The following is a 27,701-nucleotide window of genomic DNA, read 5'->3' on the forward strand; positions in this document are numbered from 1 at the left end:
TAAAATTCATCAATTTTAATGTCAGCTACTTGATGTCACAATTCTATTTTGTTGTCAGCAAACATAAGCAAACTAGTACATCGCCTAACATATGACAACCACAGTGGAACCCTACTTTTACCCAGGCTGATATTACAATTTCAGTGGAACATCCACTATAAGACATTAAACCTTAAGTGGAATGCTCCATTATAAAGAAAAAATACAATTCCAGAAAATCAAACTGTATCATAAGTAATCTGGTGTTAAAATAAGTTTGTAAAAAAACAATATCATGACTAAGCAATTATGTAAATTCATTTTTTTTTATTTGTTTTTCAAAAGCTTTATATTAAAAAAATGTTAATGCACTGGCCAAACATTATTTTTTAATGAGTGCTTGAAACTTCTAATAGTTTAAAATATAGAACATGAAGGTAAAAAGGAATATTTTGTGCAGTCATTGTGAGACATTACCTTCAACATTAGTAGTAGAACTGGAGTCATTTAAAAGGAATTCCACTCTACATAAAGATACATAATAATAAAATATGACTTATATACACAAAAAGATACAAAGTAGACCTAAAAAGCTGAAATGCTGCTAAAGATTGAAACTATTCCTTGCGTCACACTTCAATAAAAAAAATGCAGTTTTTCAAATACCTAAATACTTTCTTATAACCTTAATGTATATATACTGATATATTGACTAATATATGAAATTTTGAATATTTTTATCAATAATAAAAATGAAAAAAAAAAAAAAGAATATTGTGCTATGCTTTCTTAGATTTGAAAATATGAACAAATTATTTACAGTCATTGAAATCAAATGGGAAAAGGAAAATAAAAGGCAAAAAAAGTAAAAACGCAAAAACTCCACACAAAAAAAATAAGAAAAGAAACTATTTTAAACAAAGAAAAAGAAAGTTGTAATGGTCTTTCAATTATACATTTTTTTTTTAATAAAAAAAATAATTGTAAAATATATGTATCATATATTGTTTACACTAATAGGACAAAGAAAATAATTTTAATAATCCAACTAATGCTTTTCCTGACTGATAAAAAAACAACAACAAATGGCAGCAATATAATGGCAGTTATTTATTTATTTAAAACTAGTTTAAAGTTTTGTTATTTTCTATTGAACAAAAACATATCCCTCTGGCAGTCAATGAAATGAGTTGTATCAAATTTATATATTCTCAAGAAATTTAGTAAAAAAAAAATATTCAAACAACATCTAAAGAAAACAAAACTATACAGACTTTATTATATCACAGCAAACGATTCTGTCATTTTTTTAAAAATAGATTTATAAGAGTCAATAGAAAGAGAAATGTAAAAATAATACTGCTAGTAAAAAACTACAGCAACCTTAGTTATACTTTTCATTGAAATATTAATATCATTTCATCTGTCACACTATTTGCCTTAATTTATTCTAAGTGAAAAAAAAATATCTATGAACTTATTTAACTTAGCTGAAATAATGCTTGCTTCTCCTGACTTATTGCAGCAATGTAACTAGATGAATCATATTGAATTGTTATGCTGTAGGTTTGAGATTGTAACTTGCAGTGTACATTAATGGTAATTTAAATTGTTAGTACTCCACCCAAAAAATTTGACTGGGTCTTGGACATTGAATTTCTGTCGTTCCTTTCACCTCTAATAAACTAGTTGTTGATGGCTGAAACAAAAGTTGAAATAATCCATTGAATTAGACATTTAAATTTGATAAATAGAAAACTAAACATTCATATATTTTGTTAAGCTTTGAGTCTATAGTAAAAGTTGTTTATTTGTGTAAAATGACTCAAACTAGATTTTGTTTTGGTTAGCAAGAATATGATCTTTGTCACCAGCCATAATGTATGGCTTTGTAGTTTGATGGTTTTTATTAATGCTATTTTATATAAGGTTCTTTTACCAACAATTTTTATCCCAGTACTATACTAAGTCATAATTTTTTGAAAAATGAAATACCACTTCACAAAAAGAAAACAAGTAAGCTATTATGACAAATATAAACATGTAATGATTTACCTTTTTCACCAACAATAGAAAACTTAAGTAAAAACAAAAAAGTTTTTACTAAGCGTAGCTGTATCAATTTGTTTGGATCAATCATCTAATTAAATTTCTAATAGATCTAGACTAATAATAATAAACCTGTGCGATTTTTCCAATTGTTTTTATTTAGCCCTATTTAATGATTTTAGGCTTTCTTAATATGCTATAATCCTATCACTTGCCTGGATCAGTTGGGAAAGGGGTAGGGGAGAAAAAAAGAGAGTGTCAGGGGGGATAACTTTTTAAATGCATATATAAAAAACACAATTTTAAAAAAAGGGAAATTACCTGAATTTGAACTCAGTGCTTAATCCACCCCAAGCTGACATTCTACCACTGTGCTAGCAAAGTGCTTATAAAAGTTGAAAGTTTTATAGTTATCTATTGTTAGCTTCAAACTTTAAAAGCATCAAGCTATATAGGGGACTAATTCAGCTTGTACCACCACATCAGTCAAGTACAATTTCTTTCCCTTGTTCCAGATACCAAACAAAATATTTTATTTACTAATTTGTTTGTTTTATTATTGATTCTAGAAATAGCTGCGCAAAATTTCAGCTTGATCCAAGATTGGAAGTTGGAGAAATAATGTGTACCATTACAAACTTTTTTACCAGACAGACAGATTGAGATGATAGAAGCTTTGTAAAAAAGGAAACTTGAGTAAGTGAAACTGTGTTGAACAAAGAATAGTCCAGAAATTACATAACATATAACATATACAATCCAAAAGAAAAATCTTGCTCTGGAACAAATGCAACCTAACACAACTACACCAAAGTGCATTAAACTTTCAACAAACATTCTTATCAGAAAAAGACATTAACCAACCAGTCAATGACCTCTGGAATTTCATTAAAAACTATCTTAAAAACATTATAGAAAATCATACACCAACTAAATACACATGAAACAAAATAAATAAATGCTGGTTTAATAATAGATTAAAGAAGCTTTGTAAACAGAAGAAAAACATATATATAGAAAATTTAAAGAAACTAAGGCAGAAAGAGTTTATAAAACGTATATAAAAATTAAACATCTAACCCAAAAAGTAAGCAGACAGCTGCAGATTGAATACATAAACAATGTAATATCTAAGGATAACAACAGAAAGGAGAAGATAACTTAATACATAATGATAATGAAACTAAAGCTAACATCCTAAACAAATACTTTGCATCAGCATTCTCAGCCCCAGGAGACAAAGACATATTACTTAATTTGAACCAAGTAGACAACATAGGAGATATAGAAGTATAAGAAAAGGGGATCCAAAAACTATTAGCCAACCATAAACCAAATAAAGCATCTGGACCTGATGATATTCCAGCTAGATTACTCAAAGAACTAAGCAATGAGCTAGCACCATTGTTCAAAATACTCTTTCAGGCATCTCTTAACAAAGGCAGAGTACCAAGGGACTGGAAAGAAGCTAATTTCACCCCACCTATTTAAAAAAGGAGAAAAATCTGACCCAGAAAACTACAGACCAGTATCACATGTAAAATCCTAGAACACATAATATGTAGCAATATCATAAACCATTTAGACAAACATAATGTCCTTACTCCATACCAACATGGCTTTAGGAAATATAGATCATGTGAAACACAACTAATAGGACTAATTGATTTTTCAAAAGGTTTAGATAATAGTGAGCAAATAGATGCTATTTTACTAAATTTTTCCAAGGCAAAGTTCACAACCATAGTTTGCTTATAAAATTAAAATATTTTGGCATTGATGGTCCTTTGCATCAGTGAATTAAAGATTTTATGATAGGGAGAGAACAAACTGTAATAATAAATGGCTCTAAATCAACACCAATAACAGTAAACTCAGGTGTACCTAAAGGAACAGTCTTAGGTCCAGTACTATTTTAATTTACATAAATGATTTACCAAATTGCATTAGTTCAGGAACAAAAGTCAGATTATTTGCAGACGAAAGCATATTATATAGAACAATAAAAACAACACAAGATACAGAAATTTTACAAAGAGAATTAGATAAATTACAGAAATGGGAATCAAATTGGAGCATGACTTTCCACCCAGAAAAATGTCAGTTGTTAAGAGTAACAAAAAAACTAAAACAAATTAATTCCACTTATCTTATTCATGGTAAACAAGTAACAGAGACTAAAAACACAAAATACATAGGTGTTATAATAAATGTAAAATGGTCATGGAATACCCATATTGATGAAACTATCAAAAAATCAAACAAAACATTAGGGTTTTTATTAAAGAAATTTATATAAATCAAATAATAACATAAAACTAGACTGTTATTTCACCTTGGTTGGGACCCCTCAACTCAAGAAAACATTAAGAAACTGGAACAGACACAAACATTTTTTCTCACACATCACAAATATTTTGTATTTGCACTGCACTCCTCATTAATCTAAATTTATCTTTTTTATTTTTGGTTCGTTCTGTAAAGTACAAAAAATATTTTTTTAGATCTGAAAGCTGTTACCTGGACTTGGGTCTGATGCTCTACGTTGTATGAAGTGGGGTGATCGTGGTGTAACCCAGTACTGATGGTAGCTCTGAGAAAACAAATAAAAGATGTAAAAATAAGCATACTAATGTAATACTTAGATGCTGACAGTTTACATTTGCCACCTTTATCAAATGAAAGTAGCCAAAACAAATGTAATTTGAAGTGAGAGTATCTAATTTGAGTAAAAATAGAGAAAAATGTTGATCATGATCCAATTCAGAAATAGTTTCTCTAAAATAAAGAAAAAATAAATTTATATTTTCTGTTCCATAGAATTTTTAGCACTGATGGCAAAATTAGTAATATTCTAATGAAGCAATTTAATTCAACATTCCTCAAAACTTCATTTTAAAATAAATTGTACTCCTGTAATTCAAACCATTTACCAACTTACTTAGACCTAGGTCCTCCTTTTGCCATTTGCCGCATATAGCAGCAACCTCTGTCCATAGAGATCAGTCATAGACGACTTCCACAGCCTCTTACCCGCTTGTTCCAAATTTTAAATTCAAATTAACAATTTATTTGTTAATAACTAAATCTTTTTTTTTAAAGGAGGGTTTATTCAAATGAACATACCATTGTTAAAGATATTTTCCTGCAGCATTAAAATAAAAAAAATAAATATATATCAAAATGTACACACAATCAAAAGTTAGTAAGTAACCCCCAATTTTTTTAAATACAAAAAACACCAGTTTAGAAGAAAGTATATAAATACCACTAAAACAATCTTAACCATTTTAATTTTTAAAAAAAGAGAAAGAAAAAAAAATACTTGAGCTGCTTCTTCTTAAAAAAAAATTTAAAAAAATTAGAATGTTTCAAATTAAAACTTGTGATCCTCCTTAAAAGAAAAAAGGTTAAAGTGATAAAAGCTGTGCATATGGATGTGGAATGAAAAGAACAAGAAAAACATTTTTAAAAATACTTTAAAAAAAAAAACAAAGCTTATATTAAGTTTCATTGTATTAATAAGTTTGGATCAGTCTTGTGATTAAATTAGTTAATAGATCATGACTAACAACAATAAATTTGTGCGATTAGAAATATTTTTACCAATTTTTAACTTTCTCAATGCGCTATGATGCTATCACTTGCCTGAACTAGTTGGGGAAAGGGAGGGAAAGAAGTGGGTGTCTGGGGGAAGTTATCGTGACTGCTTTTTTAATTTTAAATGTATAAAAAAAAAAAAAAAACTTGTTCATTCAGGACTCAAGCCTCCTCAAGGAAACTAATTCAACTTATACCAGTACATCTGTCAAATATGATTTCTTTCCCTTGTTTGATACCAAACAAAATAATTAACTACCAATTGTTAATTAACTAATTGATTTTTTATATTGATTCTTGTTTTGACAGGTCAGAAATAATTTTGCAAAATTAAAACTTGATCTGAGATTGGGTGCAGAAGAAATAACACAATTTTTAGACAGACAGCAAAGTGAGTTGAAAAAAGCTTCATAAAAACTTAACTAAATTGACATGAAATATGTGCTACATAAGATTATGTCAGGAACAAAAATTTTGAAAATTAACAAACTTGGTAAAAGTAAACAAAGTTATAAAAAAAAAGGTCTGCTTAAAAAGAAATAAAAATTAGAACAATAAAACAGCATTATATATATATATATATATATATATATATATATATATATATATTCTATTTTAATGAAATAAAATTATTACCAAATGAAAACATTTATGAATTTCAAACATTGAATTATTGAAACAAAATCTTTTTTTTTTTGTTACTTGAAGTTTAATTTTTTTTTCCACATTTTTGATCACATGAAAATGATTCTATATACAACTTTTACTTTAATCAAAGCAACAATCTGATGACTCAGTGAGACTTTTATCTTAATAAATTTGAGATCTGTAATAATGAAACTTTAAATTAACTGATGTCTCATTGAGACTTCTATCTTAATAAAGTTTGAGATCTGTAATAATGAAACTTTAAATTAACTGATGACTCAGTGATACTTCTATCTTAATAAAGTTTGAGATCTGTAATAATGAAACTTTAAATTAACTGATGACTCAGTGAGACTTCTATCTTAATAAAATTTGAGATCTGTAATAATGAAACTTTAAATTAACTGTGATTCGTTCAGATGTTTCTCATGAATCAGTTGAGCACTAAAATATTTGTGAAATGCCTCAAGTGAATGATGTTTTGTACTCAACCTCCAAACATTATGTAGCTATTCTTAATGCTTTACAATAGCTAGAGTGTAAAACCCAAAGTTTACCATATCCTTCAACCACTTTTATATTTTCAATGGACTAGCGGACTAGACACATCTATATGGCTAATATACAATGAACTATATATTTAATGTATTCACAAGGTAAAACTTAGCATATGTTATGATAGCTTCAAGTGATATTGTCATGATATAGAGGGACTAAAATGGATTATACAATTTGTTTGTTCAAATATTTATTATAATTGTTATTTCCATAACCTTAAAATAGATAACACTCCAGTATTAGAAATTTAAAATACTTTTAAAGATAAAGTTACAATTTTGTATGCAAGTAGTCTTGTTTATGTGGCTGTGTTTTTTAAATTAAATAACATATCTATTGATTGCTGCTTTTAGACATAAATTATTTTTCAAATTTCTTTAAAATAATAGGTATATATTAAGTTTTCATAAGACAAAAATTTGTTCAAGTTGGAATTAAGTGAAATGATTGTTTAAAATTATAATTAACCACAGAATTGGATGGCTGTCTGGTTGTGTGGTATGTGCTCTGGACTGTTGTTCAGTGGTCTTGATGGTCCTGGGCTCAAAAACTGCCCACTGCCATCCTCCTTCAGAAGGTTTGGGATAGGATGTAATTATCTTCAAATGTGAAGGAACATCGGAAACACATTAACAATTTTTTTACAGAATGTGGTTAACAAAGCTAATTTCAATAGGAGCAAAATTATCATAAGATTCCATTTTTTTTTCATATTCTTCTGACTACCTTAGCTCGTAGTCAATTATAATCATTTTATTTTTCACTAATTTAAGGTGAAGATGATTATATTGTAAAAATAATCTGATTGATAAAAAAAAAAGGTTAGCCAAACCTAAATCTCATTGTTTCTAGTAAAAAGTTAATTTTAAAGAATAAATATTTATAAATAAAGATATTCTTTATTATTTTCTTGCACATAATTTTGCTATTATGTAGAAATCTTGTATACAGTATTTAAAGGTTATTCATGCATTGATTTAAAAAAATATTTTTTGGTATCAATCTTTTTTTTTCTTTGATAGAGTTTTCAATTTGGACTGACAATAACATCTAAATACATATTGGTAACTAAAACTTTAAATATTTTCCAACAATGTGTTCAGTGGGTCATGATCTAATTCAATAACTTGTGTGTTATTCTTTAAACTAAGTAAGTGATAAATAAATAAAGTAGGAATCAATATGCAATTATATTACAAATTTGGTTAACAGTAATTGAGGGAAAACTTTTTATTTTTAAAATGCATCAAATACATAGGTTATAGAAACCAATTAATCAAATGTATAGGTTAGACTCTAGTAGAGAAATAATTTAAAATAAAAATTCTAACAATGCACTAAACAATACAGAAAAGAGACGTTCTAGTGCTGATTGGAAAAAAATAGTTCCTACATAGTACCTTGGAGTAAGAACTACTGCAGAACTTTTCAAGGAACTACTTTTTATTGGACCTGTTATAGAATACAATCATTTTAGTACAAATCAGTTTTAGCTTACAATAGTTTTAAAATGAACCTATAATGATATACAACTTTTTAAAATTAATAAATAATAATAATAATAATCTTTATTATCTGTAAGGAAATTTCTCTTACAGTTTGTGCATTACAACATTAATTCTTGTTTCTTTGTTTAGATATCATAAATATGTTTTGAAATGCACTAAAATTTATTAAACTAAGCCATTTCACTATAGTTTGTTATATATAATATCCTCTATGCTGAGCTTGCAGAGGGAGCCAGACCCAAGGGAGGTCTAAGATTAACCTACAGAGATGTCTGCAAGATTTGAGGACTACTAGCATCAGTAAAAATATGTTGAAGGAAACCTGCTTTCATCGTGGAAGATCGGACAGCATGTAGACAGACTAAGTGTGCTGGTACAAACCTTGCCAAGAGCAAAAGCAATGAAGCAACTTTAGTCAAGTGGATGAGAAAGAAATTCTGCCCCATCCATTAGCCCTAAAACAGATTCATTCACATGCATGAATAGTGGCAAAATTTGCTGCTCCAGAATTGGCTTGTTTGACTCAAGAAAAAAAAAGATTTATCTGAGCGCATCCATTATCTTTTGAGATAGAAAGAGGCATACAAATACATACACACATATACATATATATATATACTCACTAACACTATGCTATGAATTCTAGTATCCCTATTAAATTATTCAATATATTTGATTGGATTTATGTTCTGTGAATTCAATTTAAAATGACTCATATTATGTTAGAGTGTTAGAATCACTAAATTGACATTTAGAATGACTACAAGTGATAACCACACAAACACCAGCGTCACAATGCATATATCACAATACTTGAATACTAGAAAAGTTAGTAAGAATAAAAGAATCTAAAGAGAAAATGACTAGTAAGTAAACTTAATATATGTTGCCCTTATATTTAGTTATATATTAGTAGAGCCAGTATAATAAAGTAAAGATTAATGGACAACTTACTTTTTCCCGAATTTGACAGAAATATGACTTGATCTCCCTGAGCATTTGAAGTGATATTTGGAGGAACATTGTCTGATAAACTCCTTTGTCTTGAATGCCGTCTCTTCCAATTAGAAAACTGTGTCTCTGCTTTGCTATCTGAAGCTATTTCCTTAGCCTGCAAGCCTCTGTAAGTTATGCTTGTTTTAGAACCCTGTCGTCTCTTAGAGATGTTGTGCATTCTTTTGCGTCTTTTAACATTGGTTCTGTCAACAGTAGCAAGTAAGAAAACCAAATTATAAATAGTAATAAGTTATACCTCCCCCACCTTCCAAATATTTTTCTATACAGAGAATTGTTGAGAAGGTAAAAGAAAGAAAAACATGGATAATTGCTATAAAGGTAAGAAGTTACTCTTTTTTTACATTTTAAAAATTGTACAGTATTAGCACAAGAGCATGATGCTAGAGATTGGTAAAACAGTTTAAATATGTTAAACATATGCATTTGCTAAATATGTAAAAACATAAAAAATAATTTTTATAATTGATAATAATTTTTGTGTTAGAAAGAAAAAAGCCTAAGAAAATATACACCAAGTCATAGTCATAGTTCTGAACTTTAACATAACGGTTGTAGATTTATTTTTTTTAGAGATAATGTAAAATTAATTTTTTTCTTACGATGATACAATTTTTTTAATAATATTTACCCAAAACGATATGATCCTTCAACATTTTTTGATTCTCCACTGCCTATTGCCATTGCCTCGGTTATTTCCATGCCCTCTGAGTCTCCATCTTTCAAGTCATTATTATTTTCAATCACAGTCACTGATGAACCTTGTTCTGGAGAACCCATTAATAAATCTACATTAGAATGCCTACTGCTGGTTTGTGTTTCTGCCTTCTGATTTACTACAGTTTCTAATTTGGCTATCGACTGTGAGTCTGATGCTGAAGGCAATCCAACTCTAGATTTTCCACCACTTGCCAAAGGAACTCTGGTTGATGTTAATCTTTTATTGACCTAAGAGTTAAAAATCATGAATTAGTTTCTAACCCATTGATATATTTATAGAAATAAAAGCTTTGTTCCTTTTTTTTTTTTTGAAATGATATGGTAAATTTGATTCTTTGAGCATAAGAGAGAGCCATTACAAAATGATGCATATTTGTTCCTAACAGTTTTCTTTAACAAGATTTAGTCAAACCTTTGCTGGTATTACTCTGTTTAATACTAATAGATATTTAAAATGTGTTTATCTTTAATTAATGTCACAAATATTTAATAGAGAACCAAACTAATAAAGATTTTTAAAAAAGATTGTGCTATTTACTGGTCTAAGTTGATTCACTTTTGTTTCTTCCCTTGATTTCAGCATTTCAGTTGCCCTTGAAGTTTGAAGGACTACATCTTCAGTTTTTGATAAATTATCAGAGTCTTTTAGCCTAGAACTAGAGCTAGAAACCTGTCGCTCCCCTGATAAAGCACCCAGAGCCAATGTCATTTGATTTCTGTTAGTTAAATTTCTTGAAAAAGTGGCATTGTTAAAAGTCATCTTTCCACGCATGTTGGAAGCTTGAGGCAAATGTATTCTCTGTGCTAGAAACAAAAAAAGCTAGAACACACAAAGTCTCAAATATCTTATTGAAAGGAGAGACAGAACAAAAACAAAAATTATTTGCCTAAACTGACAGATTTCACACACAAAAAAAAGAAAGACCTTCTTTCACTGGTCCTAGCTCCCTCTTAGCAGCAAGAGATTCATTCATGGCTGGATAGGCTGGCCTTGGATATAAGCGATTGGAAACATCTTGTCCCTGTCTCAGTTTAGAGTTGGAAGAAATAGTTCCAACCTCTGTAAGACTTGCTCTTCTAGTTTGGGGTATCTGGCCAGAACTTGAAAGAAGAGATATAAAATATATACAAAATATATCAATTTAGGATAATTATGATATCCTATATTATAACCTATAATTTACTTATCCAAACAATATATTTGAAACACACTTAAAATTATGGAAAAAATAAATTACCATACATTAGAAAACCTAAAACCCTTGTGGCAAGCTTAAGAACAATTTGAAACAATGTAAGTATTAATACGAGTGTTATAGATAATAATATTAAACTGATACCGGTATACTAAAGAAAAAATTATTAAAAAAAAAAAATCTAGCAATGTAAAGGTGTACAAGACATTCATTTATTCAATTTTTTTTTCATATTGCTATGCTGTACAAAACACATCATCCTCAAGTATGTTTTATAAACATTAAATACAACAGTGATACAGTATAAATGTATATAAGTACTCACTTTTGCGATTTGTTATTTCCACTATATTTGGAGGGAACATTTCTGGGGGCTCTAGGTTGTCCCCTTAAGCTTCTCAAATATCTACGAACGGCTTCTCTAACGTTAAACAAATTTCCATGTTCTGAATTGACAATGCGTGACCAGGGGTTTAGGTCAATCATATCAAGGGCTGCTACTGCCATAGCTTTACCAACCTTTGATAATTTAAAATAAAAATAATTATATTTTTTTAATACAGGCACACCCATAATAACTGAGCTTGTTAATAAATATATTAAACTTCTCATTATTTAGAATTGTTTAACTGTTTTACAAGTTTGTGTCATTCCTTAAGAGGTGAAGATTATTTAGTACATCCCATCCCAGACTTCCTGCAGGATGGCAGGGAATGGTAGCAGGCTGAGTTTGAGCTTAGGTCATTAAGATGGTAGTCCAAAGGCATATCACATGCCCAGGCAGCAAGCCATATATTAGACTAGGACAAGGACTTTTTTTCTGCAATACACTTGTATTTTGTGAGGTCTTAATAAGTGTTGTGCAGACATTTGTAATAAGCAACTAGTGCGTATTGAATAATTCCTAATAATAATATTATTAACTTTAAAGGAGTAAGATTGATCCACCTGTCTACTCCATTGCAATCACAGATATACAAAACTTTAATGTTATCTTACATCTTCATAATGAGCTTGTGTGTACTTTGGTGGAAATCCAGCTTGAGGTGGAGGTGTCGCCCTTCCATTGTCATTTGATGCAGGAGGAACTGGGTTGACCATTCGACCAGTGTTGTAATTACATTCTAATGTGAAGCTGAAGCAACAATAAATACATTTTTAGTGACAAAGATCTGAAGTCAATAAACAAAATCTAAACAAAAGTGACAAAGATCTGAAGTAAATAAAAAAAAGTCTCAACACTATTTTGCTACAAAAATCTTTAGTCAGTAAACAGAACCTGAACAATTGTGAGTTAGTAAACATAACATACTAATTTGCAAACGTGTATGTAATTTCAAGTTGATTTGTATGAGAAAAAAAAAGAAATTAATGAGGTATATTAGCTAGTATTGCAATGTACGATTGTGTGGGAAGTGTGGCCCAAACTGCTGGCTATAGCTAGGCCACCTATCAAGGGGCCTTGAGTTTGAATTCTTATTTGAGTGCCTAAAAACATCAGGAAACCTTCTTTCAGATACCTCCTCCCCCCCCCCCCCCCCCCCCCAACTGGTCCACAAAAAAAAAATTGGACAATTGTGCACTGAGAATGCTATAGAATGAAATATGCCTTATATAGAAGCAATTTAAAATATAAATATATAACTAAAAAAATGGCACATTATCTTTAGTATGCAACTGAAGACTGAATTTTTAAAAACATTAATAGGGAGAAAAGAGGACTTATAGAGGAAACTGAACTGCAGATGGGTTTATCTGATAATGTGAACAAAATTTGTAGAAGGATATGATTCACAGGACTGAAAAAAAAATTATAGGTGAAGTAGCCATAAAAAAATCACCTGTGAATCAGCCCTATAGCTTTATACACAGCCACACGGCCACTGCCCTCTTTAGACATACCATCTCTTTTATCTTTCATGTACATGTTTCTTTCAGAGAAGTTGCAAGCAGTAAAATCAAAGTGGGCAGTATTGAAGGCTATGAGCTTAGAATAAAGCATGTTTTCAACCTGCAAAGACATTGATGTGGATAGTTACTTTGACAATGCTTTCAGTGTAACACCAATATCTGAATAAATAGATCTGTAACTATTTGTCAATGTTTCTATACTAGTTAATTACCTGGATGTCTTCATTATCAAAGTAGTTGCCGTAAATAAAGCATCCACGTTTAGAGGCATGACCATGAAGGTCTACATACAGGGCTACACCACTTTTCTCAGGGGGGATCATCAAAAGCTCTGGAGCTCGAAGGTGGGGAGCATTGTTTCCTTCTTCAACAGGGTTCTCATTGTCTATTTCAGCTTCAGAACCCTCATTCCCCATTCTCTCTGACTCCAGGTCATCAGAGGTTACTGCAACACTAGATAAATAAAAGATAAGTACCTGCAAGTTAAATTTAAGTCAAATATTTAAATAATGTACTGAGAGAATGTCATGGGCTATACCACTATTTTATGATTAGTTTACCTGTTTTTGTTATAATCTTCTGACATGTTTAGAGAAGAAAGTCTGAGCCTAAGTTCTGAGTCAGCAGCAATATGATCTTGATTTGTATCAGATGAAAATTCATTCACATCAAATAAGCTCACCTAATAATATAAACAAGAGATTGTTTCTAGTGTCATAAGTTGTTCTTGTCTTAAATAAACTTTTATAAAAAAAGAATTTTGTACTGTGTTAGTTGAATCAAGAAAAGAATAAAAAGAAATTAATTGAAAAAGTGAAAGTCAAAAACATTTATTTTGTAAAATGTTTTACATAATTCAGATGTTCCTTCAGAGTTGAAGATAGTTTATTTCCTAGTCCAAACCTCCCGCAGGATGACGGGGGATGGGAGCGGGCAGGGTTTGAACCCTCGACCGTCGATAAATCCGAACGACAGTCCAGTGCACAAACCGCACGACCAGGCAGCCATCCATTTTACTAAGGAAAACTTAAAGATAAATTCCATTTCACAATGATGTGAAATTTCAAATAATAAAAAATAATACTTAGATAATGTTAAAATTTGCAGAGATAGTAGATAGAGATAATACATCTATATCTTAATAAAATGTAATAAAAAATAAAGGAAAAAATAAAAGTACCATACTACAGTCTGAGGAAGAACCCATCAAAGCCACGTTACTTATTTTCTTTGTGTTTTCTGATTCCTCTAACTCTGACAGATCAAGAGGTTCAATCAATGGCTGAGCTGAGACAGAAACATCAGAATTGATATTGTAATTTAGTGGCAAAGCCTTTGTGAGTGTGTTAGTTGGGCTTGAAGATCTGTTAGGTTTTGGGACAGGATTAAAGTCAGCCTCACTTGTAGACAAAGGATGAAATCCATGTTTGTGGCTCTGTAAATGAGGGAGATAATGTGCTTCAAGTAAAGAATGTTTTTCGGGCTTCGATTCCAGATGATCAACATTACTCAGCAGAGGAGACTCCAAAGAAAGGTCCTCTTTTTTGTGATGGGCATGGTTTTGCCAATGACGAGGGGAATGTTGGTGATGTGTATAATGCTCTTGAAGCTCATGTTTTTTTTCAAGATGCTCTTCTTGGCATCCCTTAGTTGAAAGTGGTGGCAAGTGGCTGGCATGAGCTGGCCAATGGTGGTCACTAAGCTGACCAATGTGTAAATCCTCAATGTTCATCTCCATAATCTTTTGTTTCAATGCTCTGGCAGCTTCTTTGTCATACAATGAGTCACTATCATCATTTCTTGCCTCCTCAACTTTGTAAATGAGCTGCATTCCCCCATCGCCACTACACAGTTTAGTGAGTTCTCTTGCATGACGTTCACTGCTAGGCACTCTACACCCACCTGGAAACTGGATGTTGACATGATCTAAAGAATGGTCCAGCCTGTCTCTTTCTTGAATATGATGGTAAACAATAAGACTTTTTGCTGCATAAATGGATGGATGCAGTTCAGGACTGGGATCTAGGTACACACGATTCAAATTCACTCCCCTTGGGTCAGTGCGGTAGTGGCCTCTGACCACCCCATCTGGGTTTAACATAGGAATCAGTTTAAAAACAAAATGTTGTCGTAAGCATTTAGCTCGAGGATCATTCTCTCTCAGAATGAAGTTTAAAAATCCATTAAATACATGGCTTGCTGGTGTTTCACCTGGATGGACTCTGCTGCTCAGTACAAATACCTAGTGGAAAATATAAACATTAATAACAACAATGAAATATCTCAAAATATGATACTTAATATAAATTAAAAGCTTTATTTTGAAAATGATTAATATTTCATAAATCAACATGTTTTAGTTAATTGTATTATGCATTCAATTATCTAAATTATTTTTTAAAAGTTGCAATATCAATAGCACATGAAATTGATTCTTTCTTAGCTCTATATAATCTACAGCCCTGATTCTATCAATCTCGCAGTGGAAAATAGGATTTTTTTTCTACCCAGAAATTCCTTACCATGTATTTGTTCAATGAGGCCCATAAACTGCAAGCTACAATCAAATTTCCACAATGGATGTTTCTTGTATTTTGTTAATTTGAAGTTTTAAAGTTTAAATGCATATTTTTAAATACATATTATTATACTTTCATTTTCTTTTCTTGTTTTTTTTAAAGATATAGAAATACAAGTTTGAAATAAATGATAACACTCTCTAATAGCATGCATATGTTGACTAAATTATCCAGAGATGAAAGGGAAATTGTGTTCCATTGGAATAAGAGAATGCAAAGCAAAGGTTTTTTATAAAGGTTAGATCTTGACCTACAATTAATTATTCAAAGAGTTTTTAGAGTGAGTATATATGCCTTTGTTTGTGAGGCTCATTTGTATAAGAAGGAGCATTTAGAGGGGGGAGCAACAGATTAACATGCATGACTAGATTGACACAGGAAATACGTATGATGTAATTCTCTTCTTATTTAAAGTAACGTTTGTAATCTATGACTAGATATAGCACTGACATTCAAAAAAAATTTCAATACATGAGTATGCATATGTGAAAAGGTGTTTTCTTTGGCAATGTGGTTAAAGAAAAGCAAAGTATATGTCATCCTAAAGATCTAAGTGGAACAAAGAAACTTCTGTGAAGTACTAGTGGTCACGATTTAGGTAGCAAAGCAAAGGTATTTTTTTCTTTAGGAATACAACTGATTGGCCCAAAGAAACTATGAAAGAAATGTCCTGTTCCATGGAAGGAGACAAAGAAATTTGAATCTTTCTTGAGTGGCCAAAAAAGAATGCATGAGTGAGGTGGCAGAACAAAATTATGCCAAGGGTTATCCCTTTAAGACTGTTTAATGGAAAGATCGAAGTAATGAGGTTCACCGCCAAATATTGTTTGGTGGGCAGAGTTGTTGTGTGTGCCTTCCTCTGGAGGAATTAAAAAAAGGGTTCTGGTCAAAACAAACAACAAATAAACTTTAAAGAAAACTTTAACAAGTTTTATAAAATAGAATCATTGTACCAACTTTTCTTAATGAAGCTCTAGTATCTGTGGGTCAATATTAAGAATGCTTAGACTTACTCTTTTACCAATAAATCTTCTACATCTGGGAATAGCTCTGTCAGGGAAGAGATGCTTGTCAAATCTTGGCTCAAGGTCATCTGTCAGTCCATGACAGGAAGATATAGTGATCAAATCAATTCGTAGCTTATCCAATGAGTGACACAAGAGTTCTCTATGGTAGTAGATCTTTTCTGGGTGACTGAATTTTGAATTATACACAAATAAAAATTAAATTAGATATTTAATGCAATATGACAAACGTAAAAAAAAATTTAATTGTGTAAACATTTATTGTACAGATCTACAGAACTTGTATTGGTTTAACAACTAAACATAATCCAATTCATCGATAAAAAAAATTATTACTATTTAATTGAAAGCCCAAATCTTTAAGTCTTATGAGGTTTTAACTACATTAACCAATGCATTGATACAAGAGTTCAAGGTACCATACTTTTCTCAAAGCTTCCCCACAGAGGGGGGCTCTTAATTTAAAAAAAAAGTGTTGTTTTTTTTCTAAATAGAGATCTTTGAAACTGACACATTACAAATGGAAAAAGTCTGAACTTAGCAAGAGCTTTGTTAATACAAAATAAAGCTAGGCTAGACAAACATTAAACTGAGTATGGTTGCAACATTGTGTTTGCCACACTATGTACTAAGTTTTTTAATGACTTACTTATAACTGAATCTAGTCGCATTTATATAACACCATATGTTTTTATATCACACCATATTTGAAATGGTGTGCCATAAGGACATTGATTTGCTTTACAGCTTCGATAAAAAAATTTGTAAACATAAACAAAGTGAGGTGTGTATAAGCATTTTTGAAGATGAAATTCTTACACATTACTAATAGGTCCTTTTTATAGTAACAGTGGTCCACATTAGATATGATGTAAAATGTTAAGATTCTATCCTAAGCAAAGTGTTTCTTTATTTTATTAAGTCTTATTCCAGACCTCTTGCAAATGACATGCCGATAAATGGTGCAAAGATAGTCTCATTTTTTTTAAGGACTAAAAATGTGTTGTATATTATAACTCCATATATGAGTATTAAAGTAAAGTAAAGTTCCCTTTTCAGACCTTGTCATCTATAGGGCAGATGATGTAAATGTCATCTGATTCTGTGGCCTACGGTTAACGAGGGTGTCATGTGGCCAGCACAACGACCAACCGCCTTTACTTTCCCCCAACTAATGTCGGGTACCCATTAGAGCTGGGTGGACTCAGAGGCACCCAAGGATCCTGAAATAAAAATCCCAGTCTTCACCAGGATTCAAATTCGGGACCCCCGGTTTAGAAGCCAAATGCTTTACCACTCAGCCACCGCACCTCCATGAGTATTAATCAAGTGAAAATGTCATTAATACCAAAGTTGAAAAATTAAAAAAAGGAATTGGTATCTTTTCCTCTTATATGTAAAACCTTTTTTTAGTGTGTTCACAAGAATTATCTGGAACAAGATTGATTATGTGCAGGTTTTTTTTGTTTTTAAAAAGACATTTCAAAGGAAGCATAGCTGGAAAAGTTTAATGCACGCTCCAGACCTCAATTTAAACTTTTTTATCTAAGGGGAACATCAGTAGTAACATTTTGAGAAACACTGCCTTAAGGCTAGTCTCTATTAAAGCTGATGAAACTAAAGAAATGTCCTGAGAAAATATGTAGATAGTAAACTCCATACACAAACCAGGACCTTGAATTGATCACCCTAAGTACTACAACACTCTGTTCTCTTAATATAAAATGAAAGTATTTAGCAAATTAATAATTAATTTTTCAAAATATTTATGTTAAAGAAGAAAAAGTTACTTAACGTTTCTGATGAATACTGCTGACAATCAGAGAACTGAGCATCTAGTTCTTTAAGTTGATTCTGACTCTCTTCATAGGACCAAGGAATGCAAAATGCAAAGTAGACTGCACCACTTTTCATATCAGGAAATCTAAATGTGAACCTCAAAATAAACTGACCATCAATCATCTGAAAAGTAGACAGATAATGTATATATCTATTGGTATTGAGACATTTTTGTGGTTATATTTGAGATATTTTATGACAATTTAATCTTCAAAAAAAAAGAAATACAAAAGAAAAAAATATTATCAGTTCTATGGCTTATTTGTATTGTTGGTTTGTTTTCATGGCAACTTGAATTGTACTTGGAAATTAAAAAGAAACTTTTACAATTCATGGATTTTTGTGCATTTTCTATTAGAGCCTTTGCTGATATTGACCTTTGACTGCTAAAGATAAATAGTAAAGGCCATAAAAAACATTTGAAGAGCTGTGCATGATACTTAAAATAAAATACACATTTTACAAATAAGTAGCTAACCAGATAATGAAATGTATTGCACCAGTAATCTATTTCAAATACTTGTTAAGAAAACAAAACCTCAAAAGTAGGCCTCTCTCTAATCCTTTCCCACTTTGGCTTTCCAGGAAGTATTTTATAAATCGGAGCAAGACCTTGACTGTATAGCTTCCCTTGTTTGTTCAGATTCATTATATTAATTTTGATTACTTTGTTGTTGGTCAAGCCTTTAATGCCAAAATAAAACCAAGATCTGTGGAAAATAAACTTGACTTATTTCCAATTGAATTATTTTCAGCCAAATTTATTTAGGCTTTTTAGATATTGTGTATCTTACCTGTTGGGATTTTCAAACTCAGTTCCAGCACAGTCAGGACTTGTCCAAACATTAAATTCATAATCAGGTTTGATGTCTGCATTAGAACCTGAATATTGAAAGCTATTTGTGACATCTGAGAACAAGCAAAATTAAAACAAGGGAATAGAACTATGAATAATTTTTTTACAGGTAACTGTAATTACTTAAAATCAATTTTTAAATATACATACAGAGTGATATATGAACTGAACCTTAATAGAGAAAAAAAAGCATTAGGCTTGTACAGCTTAATTACAGCCCATCGTCCCACATAAGATATGTGCAACCATAGTAGTCATTGTAATGTTTAACTTATTCAGAAGATTCAATTTCTAGGTTTGATTTGATTTTAGTGGCATGATTGTTGAGTGGTAAAGTGCTTGGCTTCCAAACCAAGGATCTGAACCCTGGAGAAGACTGAATTTTTTTTTAAATTTTGGAATTCTTATGTGCCCCCAAGTCCACCCAACTGGGTACCTGACATTAGTTGGGGAAAAGTAAAGGTGGTTGGTCATTGTGCTGGTCACATGACACCCTCATTAACCATGGGCCACAGAAACAGATGACCTTTATAAGTCCGAAAGGGTTACTTTTTTTTTTTTAAGATTCAGAGATTCTTATATAAAATGGGTACATTTAAGTCAGTTTTGACTTGTGAATTTTGTTTTTGAGTAGGTGCTTCTCTGAGGCTTCCATTTTGGTGAACTAGGTAAAGTTTTTTTTTCTCTTTTTCCAATCAGTGATTTCTTGCTCTGATGGACATGTTTTTTTTTAATTGGTCCTGACGCTATGCAGATATTTTGTACATTGTCTATTTCATGTCAACCAAATTTAAAGAAATTAATGTTTTTAAAGATAAAGCAAGTTAACTTTAATTTGTAAGTTTAAACAAAGAATTACCATTTTCTGTGCCTTCATCATCTTTAGAAACTTTTTCTACTCTTGCTAGATTTCCTGAGTCAAATTTAGAAGTGAAACACAAATTGCCAATTTTTATTTCCATTTTCTGTGTTTGCCTTCATTAACAAATGGAATCACTGTGTAAAAAATAAAAAAACATTGTGGTATGTAACTTTCATAGAAAATACAAATTGCTTTAATTGTTAAGCCATCAAAAATGATAAAATGAGACATTAACTATAGGTCTACTTGGCTGCCTTGCCAAAGGTTTAAGTTTTAAATTCAGATAAAGACTGGAAAAGCTCAAGATATATCCCAAACTTCTCTTTGGGTACGAAAAAATGGCCATATATCGCAGGGGGACACGACAATTCGTTCACTGACATTTCGTTCACCGACAAATCGTTCACGACTTTTCGTTCACGCGACTATTCGTTCACCAGACATTTCGTTCACCCGACAATTCGTTCACGCGACTATTCGCTCACGGACTATTCGCTCTCGGACAACTTGTTCACCGACAGTTGGTTCACGACAAATCGTTCACGCGACAAATCGTTCACTAACAATTCGTTCACAGACAAATTGTTCACAGACAAATCGTTCACTTGATATTTCCAAAAACAAAAATTTGCTAGAGATCGGGCGTGATCCGAAATTCTTTGTTAATTTTTGTTTGTTTGTTGTTAATATTTTGTTAACGAGGGATGTATGTGATAAAAAATTATACTGAAAAGAAAAAAGAGATCTTACAAGCAAGCTGAAACATTTAAATGGGCCCTCACTTTACTATAGGTAACATTTTTACTTTCAACATGTAGGCCTTCTTTTACACTCATGTCCATCATGTGGTCTTGTTCGACCTACCCATATTTGCTTATCTTTCTTAATAGCGGTCCAGATGTTTAATTAACATACCCATTTTATTGATATCTTTTTAACAAAAACAAATCTTATCTTATATAATACAGACGTTTCTTTAAAAAAGAAGATGATTACGTCCTACACGTCATGCATTCTGCCAAGTCACTGGTTTTCCTGGCTAGCTCAGACACACTAGTATTTTTTCCACAATCCTTTTAGTGTTTTTACGAGAGATAATTTAGATTTTTAACAATGGTACTAGATTTGGTACAATATATGGTTTAACTGTTCAACTCTGAACGTCACATACTATAGATACAGATCTAAGGTTAATACTTATCAATTAAGACATCTAAGAAAAAAGAAAACTAATTACATATACAACACTAGGAAATATTTTGGTTCCCTATCAAAAAATTATAATTTATCGCAATACAACAAAATAAAATTGTTTCAATAATTTTGTTATTGAGGTCCAAGCAATCAAATTAGTCTACCAATGGGTGGTCACATATAGAAACAAGTAAACTAAAATAAAAATAAAATAAAACTTCTTTTAAACTTGATGGAAAGTACTATACTAGTGCCTAGTAGATATTTTCAATGTAGACAGATTGAACATGTGTATAGGCAATGTCCAATAAAGTTTTATTACTTCCAGAGGAGCCAGTCTGTGTAGCACTCCACTAGGTGTTAACTAGAGTAGCCAGATGAATGGGTAGATTCCCGGTAGATGAAAAAAAAGAGGGGGGTGTAAAGGTATATTAAAGGTGAAAGTAAAAATGTTACCTATATTAAAGTGAGGGCCCGTTTACATTTTTCAGCTAGCTTGTAAGATCTCTTTTTTTTATTTTTTTTTTATTTTAAGTATAATTTTTATCACATACTGTCCTCTTTAACAAAATATCAACAACAACAACAACAACGAAATTAAATAAACTCGGATTTGACCTGATCTCTAGAAGTTTTTTGCACTTGGAAATAAAAGCTACAAAAGTTTTAATGTAAATAAATTAAACACGCGACGAGAATATATAATATTAACAATATGTTACTGTACAGTGAACGATTTGTCTGTGAACAATTTGTCCGTGCCGTGAACGAATAGTCGCGTGAACGATTTGTCGCGTGAACGATTTGTCGTGAACCAACTGTCGGTGAACAAGTTGTCGGTGAACAAGTTGTCCGAGAGCGAATAGTCCGTGAGCGAATAGTCGCGTGAACGAATTGTCGGGTGAACGAAATGTCTGGTGAACGAATAGTCGCGTGAACGAAAAGTCGTGAACGATTTGTCGGTGAACGAAATGTCAGTGAACGAATTGTCGTGGAACCATATCGCAGTTGTAAATCATTGGCTAAGAATGGTTTTTATCATACTCTTGAAACTCAAAGGCTCAAATAAGGAAATAAACATCATTTTATTTTACAATTGCTGAAAGTCTGAAGACTTTGTTTTTTAGATTAAATCTGTAAAAAGCTATTTAATAAAAGCCAACCTGTAAATAAATTTTTAAAACTACAATGACATATTTAAGATAAAAAAATAAAACAATAAAATAATATCAGCCTTTTACAATTCAAGTTTAGCTCAATTCTGCTTCATGCCATGTAAGCTTATTGTGCAGACAACACATACTACTGTAATGTTATTACATATATATGGGTTCATCAAGAAAGATTTTTCAAAATTAGGATATTTAGCAAATATCAGTCATGAATTGATTTGATAATATGACTAATGTTATAACAGATATTTAACCTAAACAGGGCAGCTATTAATCTTAATTAAGGCATGTCAGGGCAAGGAACACCTAAAATTCTGATTCTAACTAAAATTAAAATTTTCATTTTCGTTTTCTTGTAAATAGTCAAATTTGTTGAATTAAAAAAAAAATCCTCTTTATGTTTTATAGCTATCTTTTAATTATTTTATGTCAATTGATTTTGTTATTATGCTGCTTAAAGAACCATTTTCTAATTCCACTGTATAAAATAAGTCTGAACTGCATCATGTGTTTCAGCTGACAGATGTCTGACTTACAGAACAAAATGATCTTTTCCTTGAAGAATTAGATATATTTAATCATTCTTTATATTCATTTGACTAACTTTGAAAATGTACATAACAACTCAAAATGCTCCAATTTTTCTAAATGTACTAAATAGCTTTATTTTAGTGCTGTATGAACGAATACAAATAAGCCTGCATTAATAAGCAGGAAGTAGTAAAAGTTCCCCTTACAGACCTTGTAGTCTATAGTTAAGTAAGCCTAGAATAAATTACTAGGTGCTAGACAAATAAATAAAACATTAATTTGATTTTAAGTTTTAAAAAAGGCTAGAACAATTTGTCAACTATTTTATTGTCAATAAATTTGTTCTTTTAAAGAATGAATACATCATATAACATAATTTGAACACCACGCCTTAACAAAGGAAGACACAAAAAAGTAAACTCGAAACAACAACATATATGAAAAATTGTTAAAATAATTAGGAATATGGTGAAAATGTGCATAAACAGCAAGAAAAACAAAAAAAAAATAGTTTAAAAATAAAAACCACAAAACTTATATTAAGCATAGTTGTTTCAATTAGTTTGGATCAGTCATGTATTTAAATGTGTAATAGATCTAGACTAACAATGATAAATCTGCGCAATTACAAATATTTTTACCAATTGTTTTTGCATAGTGCAATTTCATGTTTTTAGATTTTTCAATATACTATGATCCTATCACTTGTCTGGATCAGTTAGAAAAGGGTAGGGGAGAAAGAAGGAGGTATCTAGGTGATTACTTTTTAAATGCATTTATAAAAAAAAACACCTGAATTTGAACTCCTGAGCCTTCTCAAGCATACAAGTATCTACTCTCTTAGACACACCAAAATCATTTATAAAGTGAACAATTTTCTCTTGCTCAAACTAATTAGAATGGCACAAACACTAAAAAAAAAAGCATTGTGCAAATTTTAGATTTATTGATCTCTAGCTTGAGTTTAAAGTCATTTTTACTTTCTTATTGATAGCTTAGTAATAGTGTGCAGATCGTGTTTATCCAGAGTTGCAGTGTGGCTTTAGGGCAGGTAGATCTACAACAGATATGATCTTCTCTCTGCGGCAGCTACAGGAGAAGAGCAGAGAACAAAAGCAGCCCCTCTTCATAGCTTTTATTGATTTGACCAAGGCCTTTGACCTTGTTAGCAGAAGCGGTCTGTTTGCTGTACTAGAGAGAATCGGCTGCCCAAATAAGTTAAGAAAACTAGTGTCAGCTTTTCACGAAAATATGCAGGGCACCGTTCAGTTTGAAAGTTCTTCCTCCAGGCCATTCTCCATTAAGAGCGGTGTAAAACAAGGATGTGTACTGGCCCCTACACTATTTGGCATCTTCTTCTCAGTCGTACTATCCAGTGCTTTTAAATCCCTGGAAGACGGATTATACATCCATAGCAGATCAGATGGAAGGCTCTTTAACCTGGCACGTCTTAAAGCCAAAACGAAAAGGCGTCGTATCTTGATAAGGGAGCTGCTGTTTGCCGATGACGCGGCACTCGTATCTCACTCACAAGGAGGTCTACAGAAGCTAGTGAACGCCTTAGCAGCTGCTTGTCAAGAGTTTAGCCTTACTATAAGTTTCTCCAAGACCGAAATCCTGGCACAAGACGTCGCAGAAATACCTATAATACAAATTGGGAACCACACCCTTTCAGTGGTGCAGGAATTTACCTATTTGGGTTCAACAATTGTCAGTAACCTAGACTTAGACATCGAGCTGACAAAAAGGATAGGAAAAGCTACCACAGCATTGGCAAAACTCTCCAAGCGCGTCTGGGAAAATGGTAAATTGACCACAGCGACCAAAATCCTAGTCTATAACGCCTGTGTTGTGAGCACTCTCCTTTATGGCAGTGAAAGCTGGTCAACATACATGTATCAAGAGCACAGATTGAATAGTTTCCACTTGCGCTGCCTGAGATGCATAATGGGCATCTCTTGGAGGGACCATGTCTCCAATCAGGAAGTTTTGAGATTGGCCAATATGAACAGCATGTATGCTCTCCTGACACAAAGAAGATTATGCTGGCTCGGACATGTCACCCGCATGCCAGATGGTAGAATCCCGAAAGATATCTTATATGCTGAGCTTGTGGAAGGAGTCAGACCCAAGGGCCGCCCAAGACTAACATATAGAGATGTCTGCAAGCGAGACATGAGAGCCTCAGGCATGAGCGAAAGTATGTGGGAAAACATAGCCAAAGACCGGAGTGCATGGAGACAGACTGTGCTTGCTGGGACAACCCTTGCTGAGAACAAAAGAATTGAAGCGGCTTTAATCAAGAGGGAAAAAAAGAAAGCTGCCCTGTCTGCTAGCCCTAAATCAGAGGCATACACATGTACGAATTGTGGTAAAGTCTGCCGTTCTAGAATTGGCTTGATTAGCCACACCAGATTCTGCCCCGTCTCAAGATTAAGCCAAAACCAGTGACTCATTTGGGCGCAACCATTGCCTTTCGAGACAAAAGGAGCCATATAGTAATAGACCTAAGAAGTAAATGAAACTTGAAATACATAAATAAGATATTGGATATTCATGTTTACTATAAAAAATTATAATGCATTTCAATTTGCTATGGGCAAGTATCCCTTGCAGATACCATTTTTTAGTAATTTACTGTCCACAGTCAGCTGTTAAAAGCTTGCTGACAATGCATAGAAAAAATATATATAATTTAAGTCATTGTTTCAACAGCTAGACATTCTAGTCCTTTATTCATGCAACACTTTGAATCTTGTCTTCCACTTCTGCTTTGATATTTTATCTAAGACCTTCTTATATCACTCATTAATTTTTTATTATTTTTTGCACTAACAGGCAAAACTGTAAACATAGAGAGTAAGTAAGTAAATAACATAGCTAAAAAAATTCCTTTTTAAATAGATATAGTTTAAAGGCCAAAAAAAGCATTAACAAAAACATGCTAGAAATATACCATGGACTAGGTGCATTCATCTGGAGAAATATATAGAAAGTTAAATTTGAAAAAAATATGGTTCCCTTAACAAATGACCAATACTTCATCATGTATGAGAATGAAAGCAATATGACATGGAAATATAAAAGGTAGAGCATGTACAGTAGGCCTACCAATATTTCGGGTCAGTGTTCTACAATAAACATCAAAATGAAGTTTAAAGGACACTGTAATCTAAATACTTATAAGTGATTTGTCCACAAAATAAGGATTTTTTGTAAGTAAACAGTAGATATCTGTAAATCTGTATTATGTGTATACAATAATACATGTGTTGACAAGTGGAAATTTTTTTTACATTCACTAATAATACATTAAAATTTAAGAGTCTCTATGAGCCTAGAGATGATATAGTTTCTGCTACAGTTACTAGATCTAGTAACTAACTAAATAGAAATATTATCTGTGGAAAGTATTTCTAGTAGTGATTGACAAAGTACCAAATAAATCTTACAGAATCAATCATTCACAATAATTGATGATTGTCCGAATCTACACTGAGTAACACTGAAAATAAGTGAAACTGAATGAACAAAATGAAATGTCATTCCAAGTTGAAGTCAGATTTCTGTCAGAATCACAAAAAGATTTCATCGTATCTAAACTCTAGTCGGCTATTGACATTGAAATGATTGATTGATATTATTGATAATTCATTAATTGAATTTGATCATTGTCGTCATTGAATTGATCAATTCAATGAAATTGAAATTATTGATGCTTTCATCCGATCCAGCAGGCTAACTAGTCTAAGAGAAAAAACCGATATAACGACACGACGCTAAAAGCAGAAACTATCAAAGTTTGTACTGATTCAGAGATCTAGATCTATAGTGTTATACACTCCTTAGCATTTCAATGACAAAAAATAGTAGAGTAATAATATTAAGAGAATACGAGAAATGGAATTATGTCAGACATTTTGTAAACTTTTATGGTTGCTGTTCCATGTGACCTTATTTAATAATACAATTGGTTGGAAATATTAGTAAGTATTTTCGCAATTTTCTTTTTAATAATAAGAAATTTAATCCTCATGGCGAGGTAGTCGAGCCGCATAAAAATGATATTCAATGAACCATTATACTCTATAGTCGTACTAGATTCAGTATGCCTATATAAATGTGTTTTACATGTTTCGGATGTTTCTTCAGATTTGAATATAATTATATACTAACTGCGGGCACCCTATAGGTTTCGAACTCGTTTAACTGAATCTGCCATTTATCGCAATACGAGGAGATGGTCTGGAGGTCTGCATGTAATGCCGCCTGAATTTGGTCGGCTTTATTCCCGGTTGACCAGAGGACAGTGTCATCCGCATAAAGCAGTTTTTTGGACCGCAGTGAGCTGGGCAAATCATTAAGAAAGGCCATGAAAAGTGTGCAGGACAGGGCAGAGCCCTGTGGCAGGCCATTAAGTAGTTGTTTTGGCTTGCTAAGGGAGTGCTGGTATTTTGTAC

General features: G+C 31.8%; 1 protein-coding gene across 5 annotated transcripts; it reads right to left on the reverse strand.

The window, feature by feature from the left end:
- Positions 1-27,190, reverse strand: LOC106071786 (cytosolic carboxypeptidase-like protein 5). Of its 5 annotated transcripts, none has more exons than XM_013231965.2 (20): positions 26,694-27,190; positions 20,342-20,478; positions 19,421-19,535; positions 19,165-19,336; positions 18,583-18,749; positions 16,776-16,956; positions 14,364-15,425; positions 13,744-13,865; positions 13,396-13,636; positions 13,114-13,283; positions 12,272-12,407; positions 11,598-11,791; positions 11,002-11,177; positions 10,615-10,880; positions 9,988-10,304; positions 9,297-9,541; positions 8,235-8,286; positions 5,155-5,173; positions 4,549-4,621; positions 1-1,678 (listed from the first exon to the last, which is right to left on the reverse strand). In XM_013231965.2, exons 2-20 carry the CDS (start codon positions 20,442-20,444, stop codon positions 1,665-1,667), a joined length of 3,825 nt encoding a protein of 1,274 aa, XP_013087419.2. In that variant the 5' UTR covers positions 20,445-20,478; positions 26,694-27,190; the 3' UTR covers positions 1-1,664. The 5 variants fall into 5 exon arrangements, with proteins under 5 accessions (XP_013087419.2, XP_055886983.1, XP_013087418.2 ...); XM_056031008.1 differs by lacking the exon at positions 5,155-5,173 and adding an exon at positions 26,198-26,217; XM_013231964.2 differs by lacking the exon at positions 5,155-5,173 and having other exon boundaries at positions 19,421-19,508.
- Positions 27,191-27,701: the final 511 nt, after the last annotated feature.

The sequence above is a fragment of the Biomphalaria glabrata genome, chromosome 5, assembly GCF_947242115.1.
Source record: "Biomphalaria glabrata chromosome 5, xgBioGlab47.1, whole genome shotgun sequence".
Taxonomy (NCBI): domain Eukaryota; kingdom Metazoa; phylum Mollusca; class Gastropoda; family Planorbidae; genus Biomphalaria; species Biomphalaria glabrata.